The sequence below is a fragment of the Schistocerca serialis genome, chromosome 7, assembly GCF_023864345.2.
Source record: "Schistocerca serialis cubense isolate TAMUIC-IGC-003099 chromosome 7, iqSchSeri2.2, whole genome shotgun sequence".
Taxonomy (NCBI): domain Eukaryota; kingdom Metazoa; phylum Arthropoda; class Insecta; order Orthoptera; family Acrididae; genus Schistocerca; species Schistocerca serialis.
In genome coordinates, this window is record NC_064644.1 from 49,058,218 (window position 1) to 49,071,915 (window position 13,698).

General features: G+C 36.7%; 1 protein-coding gene across 2 annotated transcripts in view; it reads right to left on the minus strand.

Moving 5' to 3' along the window:
- Positions 1 to 13,698, minus strand: part of LOC126412726 (myotubularin-related protein 6) — a 437,584-nt gene that overhangs the window by 120,353 nt on the left and 303,533 nt on the right. For both annotated transcript variants that reach the window (XM_050082454.1, XM_050082455.1), the window contains exons 5-7: positions 11,078 to 11,203; positions 7,116 to 7,250; positions 4,196 to 4,328 (exon numbers count right to left, since the gene is read on the minus strand). In XM_050082454.1, coding sequence (XP_049938411.1) covers positions 4,196 to 4,328; positions 7,116 to 7,250; positions 11,078 to 11,203 — 394 coding nt within the window. The remainder of the gene's footprint in view (positions 1 to 4,195; positions 4,329 to 7,115; positions 7,251 to 11,077; positions 11,204 to 13,698) is intronic.

Genomic DNA, 13,698 nt, shown 5'->3' on the forward strand with positions numbered 1-13,698 from the left:
CTCTCCAGCAGGGATACGACTTCCTCAAATCCTGCCCTGAAATGAGATCCATCCTTCATGAAATCCTCCCCACTCCGCCAAGAGTGTCTTTCCGCCGTCCACCTAACCTTCGTAACCTGTTAGTTCATCCCTATGAAATCCCCAAACCACCTTCCCTACCCTCTGGCTCCTATCCTTGTAACCGCCCCCGATGCAAAACCTGTCCCATGCACCCTCCCACCACCACCTACTCCAGTCCTGTAACCCGGAAGGTGTACACGATCAAAGGCAGAGCCACGTGTGAAAGCACCCACGTGATTTACCAACTGACCTGCCTACACTGTGACGCATTCTATGTGGGAATGACCAGCAACAAACTGTCCATTCGCATGAATGGACACAGGCAGACAGTGTTTGTTGGTAATGAGGATCACCCTGTGGCTAAACATGCCTTGGTGCACGGCCAGCACATCTTGGCACAGTGTTACACCGTCCGGGTTATCTGGATACTTCCCACCAACACCAACCTATCCGAACTCCGGAGATGGGAACTTGCCCTTCAGTATATCCTCTCTTCTCGTCATCCGCCAGGCCTCAATCTCCGCTAATTTCAAGTTGCCGCCACTCATACCTCACCTGTCTTTCAACAACTTCTTTGCCTCTACACTTCTGCCTCGACTGACATCTCTGCCCAAACTCTTTGTCTTTAAATATGTCTGCTTGTGTCTGTATGTGTGGATGGATATGTGCGTGTGTGCGAGTGTATACCTGTCCTTTTTTCCCCCTAAGGTAAGTCTTTCCGCTCCCGGGATTGGAATGACTCCTTACCCTCTCCTTTAAAACCCACTTCCTTTCGTCTTCCCCTCTCCTTCCCTCTTTCCTGATGAGGCAACAATTTGTTGCGAAAGCTTGAATTTTGTGTGTATGTTTGTGTTTGTTTGTGTGTCTATCGACCTGCCAGCGTTTTTGTTCGGTAAGTCACCTCATCTTTGTTTTTTTTATATATATATATATATATATATATATATATATATATATATATATATATATATATATATATATATAAAAAAAAACAAAGATGATGTGACTTACCAAATGAAAATGCTGGCAGGTCGACAGACACACAAACAAACACAAACATACACACAAAATTCAAGCTTTCGCAACAAACTGTTGCCTCATCAGGAAAGAAGGAAGGAGAGGGAAAGACGAAAGGATGTGGGTTTTAAGGGAGAGGGTAAGGAGTCATTCCAATCCCGGGAGCGGAAAGACTTACCTTAGGAGAAAAAAGGACGGGTATACACTCGCACACACACACATATCCATCCACACATATACAGAAACAAGCATGGAATCTTTGTTTTTAATATATTTTTCCCATGTGGAATGTTTCTTTCAACATTCCATGTTGTATGTTTTCGTTAGAGTTTGAAAATAAAATATCATTAACACCTTAAAAAGTCCATCTTCAGAGCGATATCAGACTTTGTCTGTCTATTCCAGCTGGAAACGATCAGTTTCTGTGTACTATCCATGCACAATTACTCACATTTTTGTCACATGTTGGCAGAATCTTAGATATCTCCATGGCAGATTCTTTCAAAGATTCTTATAGCATTATTTAGCTAATCTAGGGCAATTACAGCCTTTCTTCTTCTTCTTCTTCTTCTTCTTCTTCTTCTTCTTCTTCTTCTTCTTCACTGTTTATGTTAATAGCACCCGAGTCTGGTAACATCTATTAACACTATGTCATCCGGTGACACCACAGTGGTGTCATGCGTGAAATAGCGGTGGTCAGCGACAACGCAGTAGTGTTGTGAGCATAGTATTGCGCAGTGGGCGGTGACAGCACTTTATCATCTTTTGCATTCTGTTGGAGTTTTGTTTTGGTAACAATAAGTCACAAACGTCAACGAGTTTTTTGTTTTTGTAAGTACTTGTGCCCTTCCATCATGGCAGATGAAAGAGATGATACAATTATTTACTATGAATGCACGGACATCTTGTCTGACATTCCGGACGACTTAGCTGATTGACAAGAAGACACTGGATATATATATATATAAAAAAAAAAATTAAAAAAAATTAAAAAAAAAAAATGAAAGTGAAGCAGAATCGTCAGAAGATAGTGAAATACATCCAAGAAGAATTCGGTGAACGCTACAGTTGCCAACTTATTCGGATGAATCAGACAAAGAAGACAGTGCACAGTTGCCAGGCTTTGATTTACCAAGGACCAATAATAAATTTGAAGGACTCCGGGTCTAAATATATTTCCCAAAGATACACAGAGTGTCGAGGATATCGTAGAATTATATATTGGGAATGATCTATTGGAATATATTAGCGGTAAAACCAACAAGTACTACAGTCAAACTTGCAACAGAAGGAAACTGAATTTAGAAAATGCCAATTTTGTCGATGTTATGGACCTGAACTTAGAAAATCGTTGGGTTTGCTATCCTTACGGGAACTGCAAAAAAGCAAGGACCGATGATTATTGGTCAACGAATCTGTTAATAAACACAACGATATTTCGTAAAATGATGTCCCGCAACCGATTCAGACAAATATTATCATTTTTACATTTTTCCGACAATTAAAATAAACCAAATAATGTCAACGAGCTTTTCAAAGTGTAATTTGTAATTGTTTATTTTTCCAAAAAGTTTAAAGAAACTTTTAATTTACGTCAAAACATCTCAAATGATGGAGGAATGACACCATGACGTGGACAGTTAAATTTTAAAGTTTACAATGTGTCAAAAATTACGAAATATGGCACTTATTCGGATGCTGTGTGATTTGAGTATGGGATACATTTCCTCATTCAAGATATAGTCCAGTGCTGGACATCCTTTAGCAATAACAGTGATGGATCTATTGACACCTTCTTATGGAAAGTGGCATCACCTCTACATGGACAATTATTATAACAGTGTAGAACTTGCTGAGAAATTACTTGAAAAGAAAATTCGAGTTTGTGGAACGATACAGCAAAATAAGAGGATTTCCGGAAAATTTAAAGTGCGCAAAGTCAATGTGTCTGAAGCTTGTCATCAGAGGAAAGGTGAAGTACTCGCACAGGTATGGAGAGCTTCGAAAACTAAAATGGTACGAATGATCTCTACAATACATAATGCCACTTTGACTGACACTCCAAGAAAACATAGAAAAACCAATTACACAATTAAAAAAACCTGAAAGTGTACTGGACTGCAATAAATACATGAAAGGAGTGAATCGGGCAGACTAATATTTGAGTTATTATCCTATATACAGAAAAACTATAAAATGGTCAAAAAAGATTTGCATGTATCTCTTTAACTGCACATTATTTAATGCATTCCGTACATGTCAATATTTCAATACAGAACACAAGAGTCTCCGATTTCACGATTTTGTATTGAAAGTGTCTGATTAGTGGAGAAAAGACATGTACCTGCTTCTGAGCAAAACTTGCAATTTGCCACTACATCACGTACATCTCATCATGATCCGGTTGACAGACTTTCCGGTCACATAAAGCAACACCACCTAATACCTATTTCTGAAATGAATAAATGAAAACGAAGAAACTGCCATGTATGTTCCAAAAACAAAAAAAGAAGAACAACAAATTTAATGTGCAAGTCTTGTGGAGTTGCATTACATCTTGGAGACTGTTTTGCTGCATATCAAATGAAAGAGAAATACTAAGTACCAAAGACAATGCAAATAAATAAGTATATGAAACAAACAAATTTTGTATTTATTTATGTATGCATATCTTCGAAATTTCATGAAAGTAGGGGAACAGTGTTAAGAACTTATGAGAACTAACAATGAGATTAGTGAAACTTAACAATTTATATCTCCCAATAATGTCAAGAACAGCTGGCGACAAGGCAAGTAATCTGAATTAGCGCTGCCAGCACCAAGCGCATACATTTGTACAAGACATGCAGATGACAAAGTCTTAAAGTATTAGCATATTTGCAATCGTCTCACTGTTTAGCATTAATTACTCCTAGAGTACTGCACACTGTAATGGTGGCTGGGCTAATATGAATGGTTTCTATATTGGCAAAATTCTTGTTATTATCATTAAAATATAAAACTCTATTAGTGAGTTATCACTGTATGTCTGCAAAGGAAGAGCCACTATATTTATAATGCAGAACCTTACGTAATATCATTATATAAGAAATATTACTCATTAAGATAGCAAACTCACTTTCAATCAGTTTCACCAGACTACTCCTCATAACATGTATATTGTCAATTCCAAAGAAATGGAATTTGATATTCTCATAATTGTTTTCATTTTCATACCCTTTTCCTGCAGCTCGGTTAGCCATAGCATTAATCTGCAATTATTAAGATACAAATGAATAAAGTTCCAACAATAGACACACATTTTTGATGTAAATAGTTACAATTATTCCAAATGGTACAACAACATCTGTAAATGTGGGGCCACATGCAATGACACAGAAATATCTTTCTTTTCTTTAAGGCTTTCCAACTTCCATGCAGTGTGCAACTTTGACATAGAGCACGAGATATAGAAAAAAATGCACTACGAATCTGACTAGCTACATGCAGTGCTTTAATTGGAACATTTAATATAAGGAAGCATGGTTATGGAACTACACAGCATATCTCATTATAATGTTGTTGATCTGTATAAGGCATAATTGTTAGGTACAAAAAGATCATCCACTTTCATGATATGCAAGTCTGTTTTAATGCATGCACTAATAGCATAATACAACAAGGAACAGATGATGTTTTCTACAATTTACTTCAGAAAATTTTGCAATCCTGGCAAGCAGTTTAGTAATCAAGGTAACTTTGTTTTGAAATGTATACTTATTAAGTATGTACCTTAATTCTGTTGATTTACCCTAGTATGGAATATTACTATTGAGCAAGGCAACATAAAGACTGCCTATTAGAATAATCATTTTATTTTATTTTATTTATTCCAGTGCATAATTTATTACGATATGAAGTACCAGAATCACCAGTTGTTGCTTCATTATTTACACTAACCACGATTATTTTTTTAAAAAATCAAACCCATGACACCTGCTATGTCATTACACAAATAGTGATCTCAAAACTCATACTTGTGAATTTATCTCCTAGTTTCAGATTGACTCTCATACTTCAGAAGGTGAAAAAATGGAAACAGTTTTGAAATAAATATATTGTTACAAATAATTTGTTGTTCACTTTCCTCACGACTTCATTCCAACAGCTTGAAAATACACATCTGATAAGATAATGATGCTTCAATCAAGAGGTTGGTAAAATCTAAGAAAATTATGGCTATACACCAAATAAAACTATACACTGCTTATTAACAGCATTACTTATGATGCACACAACACAAAAACAAAGATTCATCTTCACAATATTAAACAAATTATAATGTTAATAGTGTCAAACCTTTTACATCTGACACACTTTGGTTCCATATTTGTCATCCTATCTGTATCGAGAATAATTTTCTTTCTTTTATTTTTTACACCGAAATCCCAATTATTTATGTCAAAGTACCCTTGGAATGTATACCTACTGCAGTTTCTCAATACATTTTTCACTTCACTTTCTTTTTTGAGCTTAAAAAAATTGAATACTTCTTGCTCAGTGATGGGCAACTCAGTGGCTAGTTTTCATCCCTTTCAGAGGCAAAAAAAAACATGAGATAGGGCAGGGATAACAATTGAAAAGGTTTCTTTTGGTAGCATCTGCCAGAAACAGTGCACAATTAAGACATTCGAAGACATTTTCACCATTGGACAAGAGAAGAGAAATAACACAACAGAGCCTAAATTCAGTTACTTTAAATCATAACAATTTTATGACGCAGGTGTGAAAATACATGTTGTACAGAGTAATCAATATGATAGGACAGTGGGTGTGAGTAAACAGAAGAACATTATGCAGCTGTATGTTTGCAATAAAAGAGATGGCAGAATCAGGGGAGACACAAGCTGTTTAAGTTCAAAGCCAAATCACTGCAGTAGTTGAATGCTTTGGATCAAAGCCATAATTTTATGCTATCAGTTGTATCAGATTCTGTGAGTAGGCACGGAGGATGACACTATTACAGATAGAATATGATAATTTACTTTCCTTTACATATAAAATCTAGCTTCATAGAAGTAAATAAATCTGAGAATATGGGGTTAGAAAATCTGATTTCCCCAAATAAGCATGTTTGAGATCCATTTAAGCTTTTGTGCAGTATCACAAAAAATGAGTATGGCCCTTTTATCTAAATGGAAAGTATCATCATTGGAGTAACACATTCTGACATACATCAACAATGGCTAAATCCACCATGTAATACCATTTCAGAGGCTACATCTACCAACAACATTGCCTCCGTTCATACATTCCACACGACCACTGCACTCATTTTATTGCAGTTCCAAAATCTCCAGGAAATTCTGAATGCTATACTAAACTCAAACATACCATACATAAATCAATAGTTCCCACAGTATCAGGATTACCTTAATTTCTGAAGGCAAATTAACATTTATCCCCTTTCCCCTGTTGTGGACACCACTCCTCGGCGTATCTAGCTCAAGAATCCAGTTCTATAAGATTTTCACGTTTCCTCTGCTTAGTCTCACAATTTAACCTATGCACCGTCTGCTCATTCTCTTACAGTACCCCTCTACCCTTCCCATTTCTTTTGACTTAAAGTGAATTTGTACTGCAACACTTAGCATGCTGTATCTATGCACATTGAGAGATGCTGCAAGATATCAGCTTTGTCACAGATAGGAATATAATGTATCATTTCCATGCCCTTACTAAGCAATGTACATATCAGCGAGGTTCAGCCATCATTCTTAATTCAAAGATCATTGGAATACTAGATGATATATTACTCCGATATAGATGAAAACAAAATGCCAAACTTTTACAGATCAAGTTCTGGAGGACATCATTCCACATTTCATCAAGTTGGAAAGCATCAGAACACAGGGCAAAAGACACATAAGAGTGTGGATCCAAACTGCAGAAGAGGGAGAAGTGCATCACGATTCTGGCGCCGGCTATCATGCCGGCTGCAGCTACTTTACCCCGCACGGTCCGCATAGTCCCAACTTGATGCACGGAATGGAGCTCACCCTGGGCCTCGTGTCCACAACACACATGTAAGACGAGTTGGGATTTGTTCTCAGAATGGAGTTGAGCAATTGTTCATCCTCGAGACAGCGTGCACTGAAGCCTGAAAGCGGTTGACTGCATCGACAAATGGCAGCCTGAAACAAATCCAATGGGAGTGAAATGACAATTACTTCAGTACAAATGTTATTACTAACATAGTCTCAATTTTTGATACATTAATATACAAACTTTTCTACTTCCAGTCAGTAGCAGTTTCAAGCATATACGAAGATAACATAACAGCATCAAACTTTCTTTCACCTTATCAGATCAAACAATAGTGATACTACTAACAATTATGTAGAGAAATAGTACAGTTGTCCATTATCACAACTACAAGCAAACATAGTAACGTAGGAAGAGGTGCTAATGTTACTCATCAAACTAGACAAATAATAGTCAAAGTCCTTAGGCATCAGACACCAGAGTGAAGTTAATAGCATGAATTGTACAGAACAGACAGCAACAAAGAAAGAATACGCAGGAGGTACAAAATGTGTGGCCCATAAAAATTTAGTTATTCTGTTATAGATCACTGAAAAAACACATTGTACTGATGGGGACATATTTAAATTTTAAAAATGGAAAATATGTCAAAAATTACATCTCTCTTCTCTTCTTGGAAGCTAAATGCAGTATACTCCCAATAATTAGGGGTAATGTTGAGGACAAGTTGCACGAATAATTGAGATATTTTCAAATATATATTCTTTTAATGATTTCTTGAAGCCTTCAGCTGTCATTCTCTTTATTTCCTATGCAAGTGTACAATTTTGGCCTTAGACCATTTTCAAGTATTTTACGGATGATTTTTTAGTAACAGATTATGTTGTATACATCGTCGCTCCTACGACATCATGTTATGCTCATAAATTAATTCGAGGTGTTCAAGCTGTTTTAGGATCATGTTACTTTCCTTTGTTTGAAGGTTTATCCAAGTTCTGTGCACATGTACTGTAGGCATGGCTATTTCTCCAAATAGTCTGTGATGTTGGTCTACTTCCGAGAGGAACTACATTTTTTCACACAGCATTTCAAATTTTTCTTGCAGTAATAACTTCCTTGCGCTTAAATACCCCCTGGCCCATAAAATCGAGAAGGATATTAACACTGTGCAATTTGGTACAATGACTGTCAAGGTCACTGTCTTCATCACCACTTTCACATTCACCATCCTCTTCCGTTTTGTTGTGAAGTAGCTGCCAATTTCAGTGTCACTCATGTACCAGAAGCCGTTCTCACGTGTGTTAATCTTCAGCCACCCATTCAAGGGTTTTTTTTTCCCTTCATTCAACATATTTAAAACCATATAAACCCATTGCCAGATTCATTATTTGTGCAGCTGTTTTTTCTTCATCAATGAAACCTTAAAAATCACTTTATTCTATGATCGAACTAGTTTATATGGCTTGGCTTCCTGTTAGGCATCAGAAGTCCTCTGTATGGCACCTAGTATTGTTAACTTCTTCCAGAACATCACTAAATCATTCTCACTAACTACCATTCTCAGTGGACTGATGCAGTTATGCCTTGGTCCATTGGCTGTATAGTGGCAGTAATGTGAGGATGTAAAAACTTAGTTACCATCATCATGTATGAGAATCCTCTCATTTGGACATGAAGGGACATTTTCAAGCAATAAAACAGTCTTCTGTGGTAGTCCTTTCCTCTTGTAGAAACCACCAAACTTGTGGTACAAAATTTGTGTAGAGTCATGTTTTCAAAATTTCACTATGCATCTAAGCTCCTTTTTGGTTGTAACAATGCAGTGGAAGATCCTTAGCTTTCATATCCTTGAATGCTCGGGATCTTTTTTATTTTCCAATCACCAGAACACTAGTTTCACTTTGTGGTTCCCAGAAGGATTAGCAGTGCACAAAATTGTAATGCGTTCTTTAGACAACAAGGAGCATGAACTCTCTTAAAAGCAAGATCCTGGTTGATAGACTTTTTAATAAAGACCACTTTCATCTGCATCATAAATTTCGTTTGGTGTAAAAGTCTCTTCTTCCACAAATTTCTGTAACTCTCCCACATGGAATCAGCTGCTGCAACATTTGAACTAAGCCACTCTCCTCACACCGTACGTTCACGAATCCTGTGACATCATTTGAATTTGGTGAGCCATACAGATATGGCATTAAATTCTCTCTCTAACCTTAGTGCTACATGAAAAAATTAAGGTTTTTCAGCACACATCATACCTGAAACAATGACACCTTCTGCTCATTTTCAGCTAAACCACTGCAAAAGAACAGCATCTAATTCACTAAATGTGGATCTCTTAATGCTTTTTCATGCAGATGCTCCAGAACTAGAACCAAATTTCCTGATAAAATTCTTTGTTTTTTGCTTACTCTTTTTAATGTCCCAAACAGTCTGCATTCTAGTACCATAAGCAGCATTTAGTTTTGCAGCAGTTTCTCCCTTCTAAAATCTTTCAATTAATTCTAATTCTTATTTTAATGACAACAAATGTTTCTTTCATTTCTCTGAGATCTCTTTTACAAATTTCTCTTAACTTGTTTTGTTGATGAACAGCAATTACCATAAAAAAAACAGAGTTTGTTTCATATTTACATGGATCAGACTGCCTGATAACAATGGAAATGGAAATATGTTGTCATGTGGCAGTTGTTTAAACAATGGAAAAGCACTTATTGTCATGCAGTGGGTTGTTTACTGCTGTTTGATAAAGATAAATATTGCCATGCACGGACACATATTGTACCTAAAACACACAGTTTCATGGGTACTCTTATTTAATGTGTGCATTAGCACAGCAAAATATATTATGAAGATATGGTAATACACACAAATATAGGATGCAATATGGCTGCTCAGCATTCTTCAAATATTCTCAGCTCTCCTGACAATGCCAGTACAGTTTTTCTTGTCCGATAGCTACAATGAGCAGCTGTTGAAACATGGAGGTTGCTGTCTATACGAGAGATCTAAACTCGCAGACAGTGGCTATTTGAGGTCTTGCCCCACTGCTGGAGTTGAGCTGACTCTTGGTATTGTTTACACAACACATATTACTTGCAAAAGCTCTAAGAGTGGAAATATCTTACACGAATAACATGCTTTAGATACTTATTTTCCTCTTTTCCTACGTCACACACAAAGATGTGTATGTCCATTTACAACTCGTATGTCCATTTACAACTCCTGCCCCCCAATGGCAAAAAGCTACATAATTAAAGAAATAGCAACATGTGAGAGCACTATATGTTTTACTAGTTGATACACTCATTGTGTTGCATTTTACATATATTATCCCCCTCCACTCCCCCCACTCCTCGTCGTCCTCATCTATTTATACCCCACTAAATACTAATTATTTGAGATCCTATTTTATTACTCCCCACCCCCCCAAACAAAATCATCTATTCTACTTTCATAACTATGTTTGCTTCTTTCTCTATCCCTTCATTCTATCCTCTTCCAGCTTTGTCTCTCTTCTTTATCGTATCTGATGGGTTCTGAGTAATTCGACCTCTCCTAAATGTTCTTACCAACCTCCATGAAAGAGGTAATTTGCTAGAATCATCATCATTATGTGCTCTCTGAGGCCTCCCTTTCATCATTGTCCTCCCTTCCTCTCAGATCCTGGGGTCTGCGTTATCTGCCCTTCCTTTCACACCACCTTTCTTTCCTGAATAAGGAACTACCAGTTTCTAAAGCTGGGATAGTTTTTATTGCACTTTCTCACTTGTCTAACAGTAGTATTTACTATATCACTTCCTAATGGAAATATTGGCAAACCATAATGTCTCCTTGTAATTTTCTAATTACATTCTCAGCGTTGCAAAATTCTGAAACCATGTTCACCTTATCAAAAAGCTAACAATCCACACATACAAAAATAAATATTTATTATCATTTTAAATGTTCACCTTAAGGAGTACTATGTTATTACCTTGTTATGGTGAAGATATGTGAGCACTGGGAGCCGACCTTTGCTCCTGAACTTGGAGCTGCCAATTAGCATTGAAGTAGACGCTGATGCTGGCACATACAGAGATCGTGGATAGGTATCACACACCTATAACATATGGACACAGTTTCAACAGCACAAAAAAAAAAATCACAATATGTTTCACAGTTTGAAAATTTTTTGTTAAGTTATATACAATGTTTGTTCCATAGACCTTTACTCAGAAGCCAAGGTTGTGAAACATGCCAAAAGAACATAAATACATGATAAAGCTCCAAAAATAATATAGAATAAGTTGTTGTTTTATCCAGATGGAATAAATCAAATCAAAATTTTAAACTTATCAGAGAAACGACATGTACCACCTGAGCTGTTACTAAAGTTATTTATTTATGATTGTGATTTTGGTTATGTTGCCACTCTCAAGTAACAACATAAGAGTTTAATAAATGTTGTTGTTGTTGTGGTCTTCAGTCCTGAGACTGGTTTGATGCAGCTCTCCATGCTAGTCTATCCTGTGCAAGCTTCTTCATCTCCCAGTACTTACTGCAACCTACATCCTTCTGAATATGCTTAGTGTATTCATCTCTTGGTCTCCCTCTACGATTTTTACCCTCCACGCTGCCCTCCAATGCTAAATTTGTGATTCCTTGATGCCTCAAAACATGTCCTACCAACCGATCCCTTCTTCTAGTCAAGTTGTGCCACAAATTTCTCTTCTCCCCAATCCTATTCAATACCTCCTCATTAGTTACGTGACCTACCCACCTTATCTTCAGCATTCTTCTGTAGCGCCACATTTCGAAAGCTTCTATTCTCTTCTTGTCTAAACTATTTATCGTCCACGTTTCACTTCCATACATGGCTACACTCCATACAAATACTTTCAGAAACAACTTCCTGACACTTAAATCTATACTCGATGTTAACAAATTTTTCTTCTTCAGAAACGATTTCCTTGCCATTGCCAGTCTACATTTTATATCCTCTCTACTTCGACCATCATCAGTTATTTTACTCCCTAAATAGCAAAACTTCTTTACTACTTTAAGTGTCTCATTTCCTAATCTAATTCCCTCAGCATCACCCGATTTAATTCGACTACATTCCATTATCCTTGTTTTGCTTTTGTTGATGTTCATCTTATATCCTCCTTTCAAGGCACTGTCCATTCCGTTCAACAGCTCTTCCAAGTCCTTTGCTGTCTCTGACATAATTACAATGTCATCGGCGAACCTCAAAGTTTTTACTTCTTCTCCATGAATTTTAATACCTACTCCGAATTTTTCTTTTGCTTCCTTTACTGCTTGCTCAATATACAGATTGAATAACATCGGGGAGAGGCTACAACCCTATCTCACTCCTTTCCCAACCACTGCTTCCCTTTCATGCCCCTCGACTCTTATAACTGCCATCTGGTTTCTGTACAAATTGTAAATAGCCTTTCGCTCCCTGTATTTTACCCCTGCCACCTTCAGAATTTGAAAGAGAGTATTCCACTTAACATTGTCAAAAGCTTTCTCTAAGTCTACAAATGCTAGAAACGTAGGTTTGCCTTTTCTTAATCTTTCTTGTAAGATAAGTCGTAAGGTTAGTATTGCCTCACGTGTTCCAACATTTCTACGGAATCCAAACTGATCTTCCCCGAGGTTGGCTTCTACTAGTTTTTCCATTCGTCTGTAAAGAATTCGCATTAGTATTTTGCAGCTGTGACTTATTAAACTGAATAAACAAAATAAATGAAAAAGCAGTTCTGTTTTATAGATACAATCTGTTCTCAAAATTTTTGTAAGGGATAAATCAGTTTTTAAAAAGAATAACAACTTTCTGAAACACCATGAACTGTGTAAAATCATATTCATTGTTGTTGACATAGCACTTGTTGCCAACAATATATCTGTACATTCCATATGTTATGCATGGCTAAAGGCAAAAAGAGGTGCTGTCTATAGTAAATAAAAAAAAATCTTTGGACAAAAGAGAAGTGGCTGCATGAATATCAGAGCTCAGACGGCATGCCAGTACTTAGCAAAGAAGGGATGCCAAACACAGAAGGAATGTATAGCAGGGCTACACAAAGGAGATGAAGCACATGAAAAGTATATGAGTCTTTCAGTGTTGTGTCTAATTCTTCTCACAGTATCATATCTCCAACGTTGAAACAAAGCACACAATGCAGAAAAAATTGAAATCCTTGGGAGAATATAACATAAAAAAATTCATCAATTTCATAATTACATTAGACAGGCAAAATTTCCTAATATTTCAAGAAGAATTTAATAATTCCAATTCCATAGAAGACATGCTGACAGGTTTAAATATTCACTGAACAGTTTAACAAGTCACAGTTGCAAAATATGGAGATGAATTAGTTGAAGAGTGGAAAGACTGGTAGAGGCCAACCCCTCTGAAGATCAGGTTGCATCACAGATAAGTGTAGGAAAAACAGGAGGCAATACTGAATACTTAAAAGACAGACCTATGTTTACAGCAGTTATAAGAGTCAAAGGATATGAAAGAGAAGTAGTAGTTGGCAAGAGATTTGAACGGAACGAATAGTGTCTTCAAAGGAGGTTATGAGATGAATACCAACAAAAGCAGAA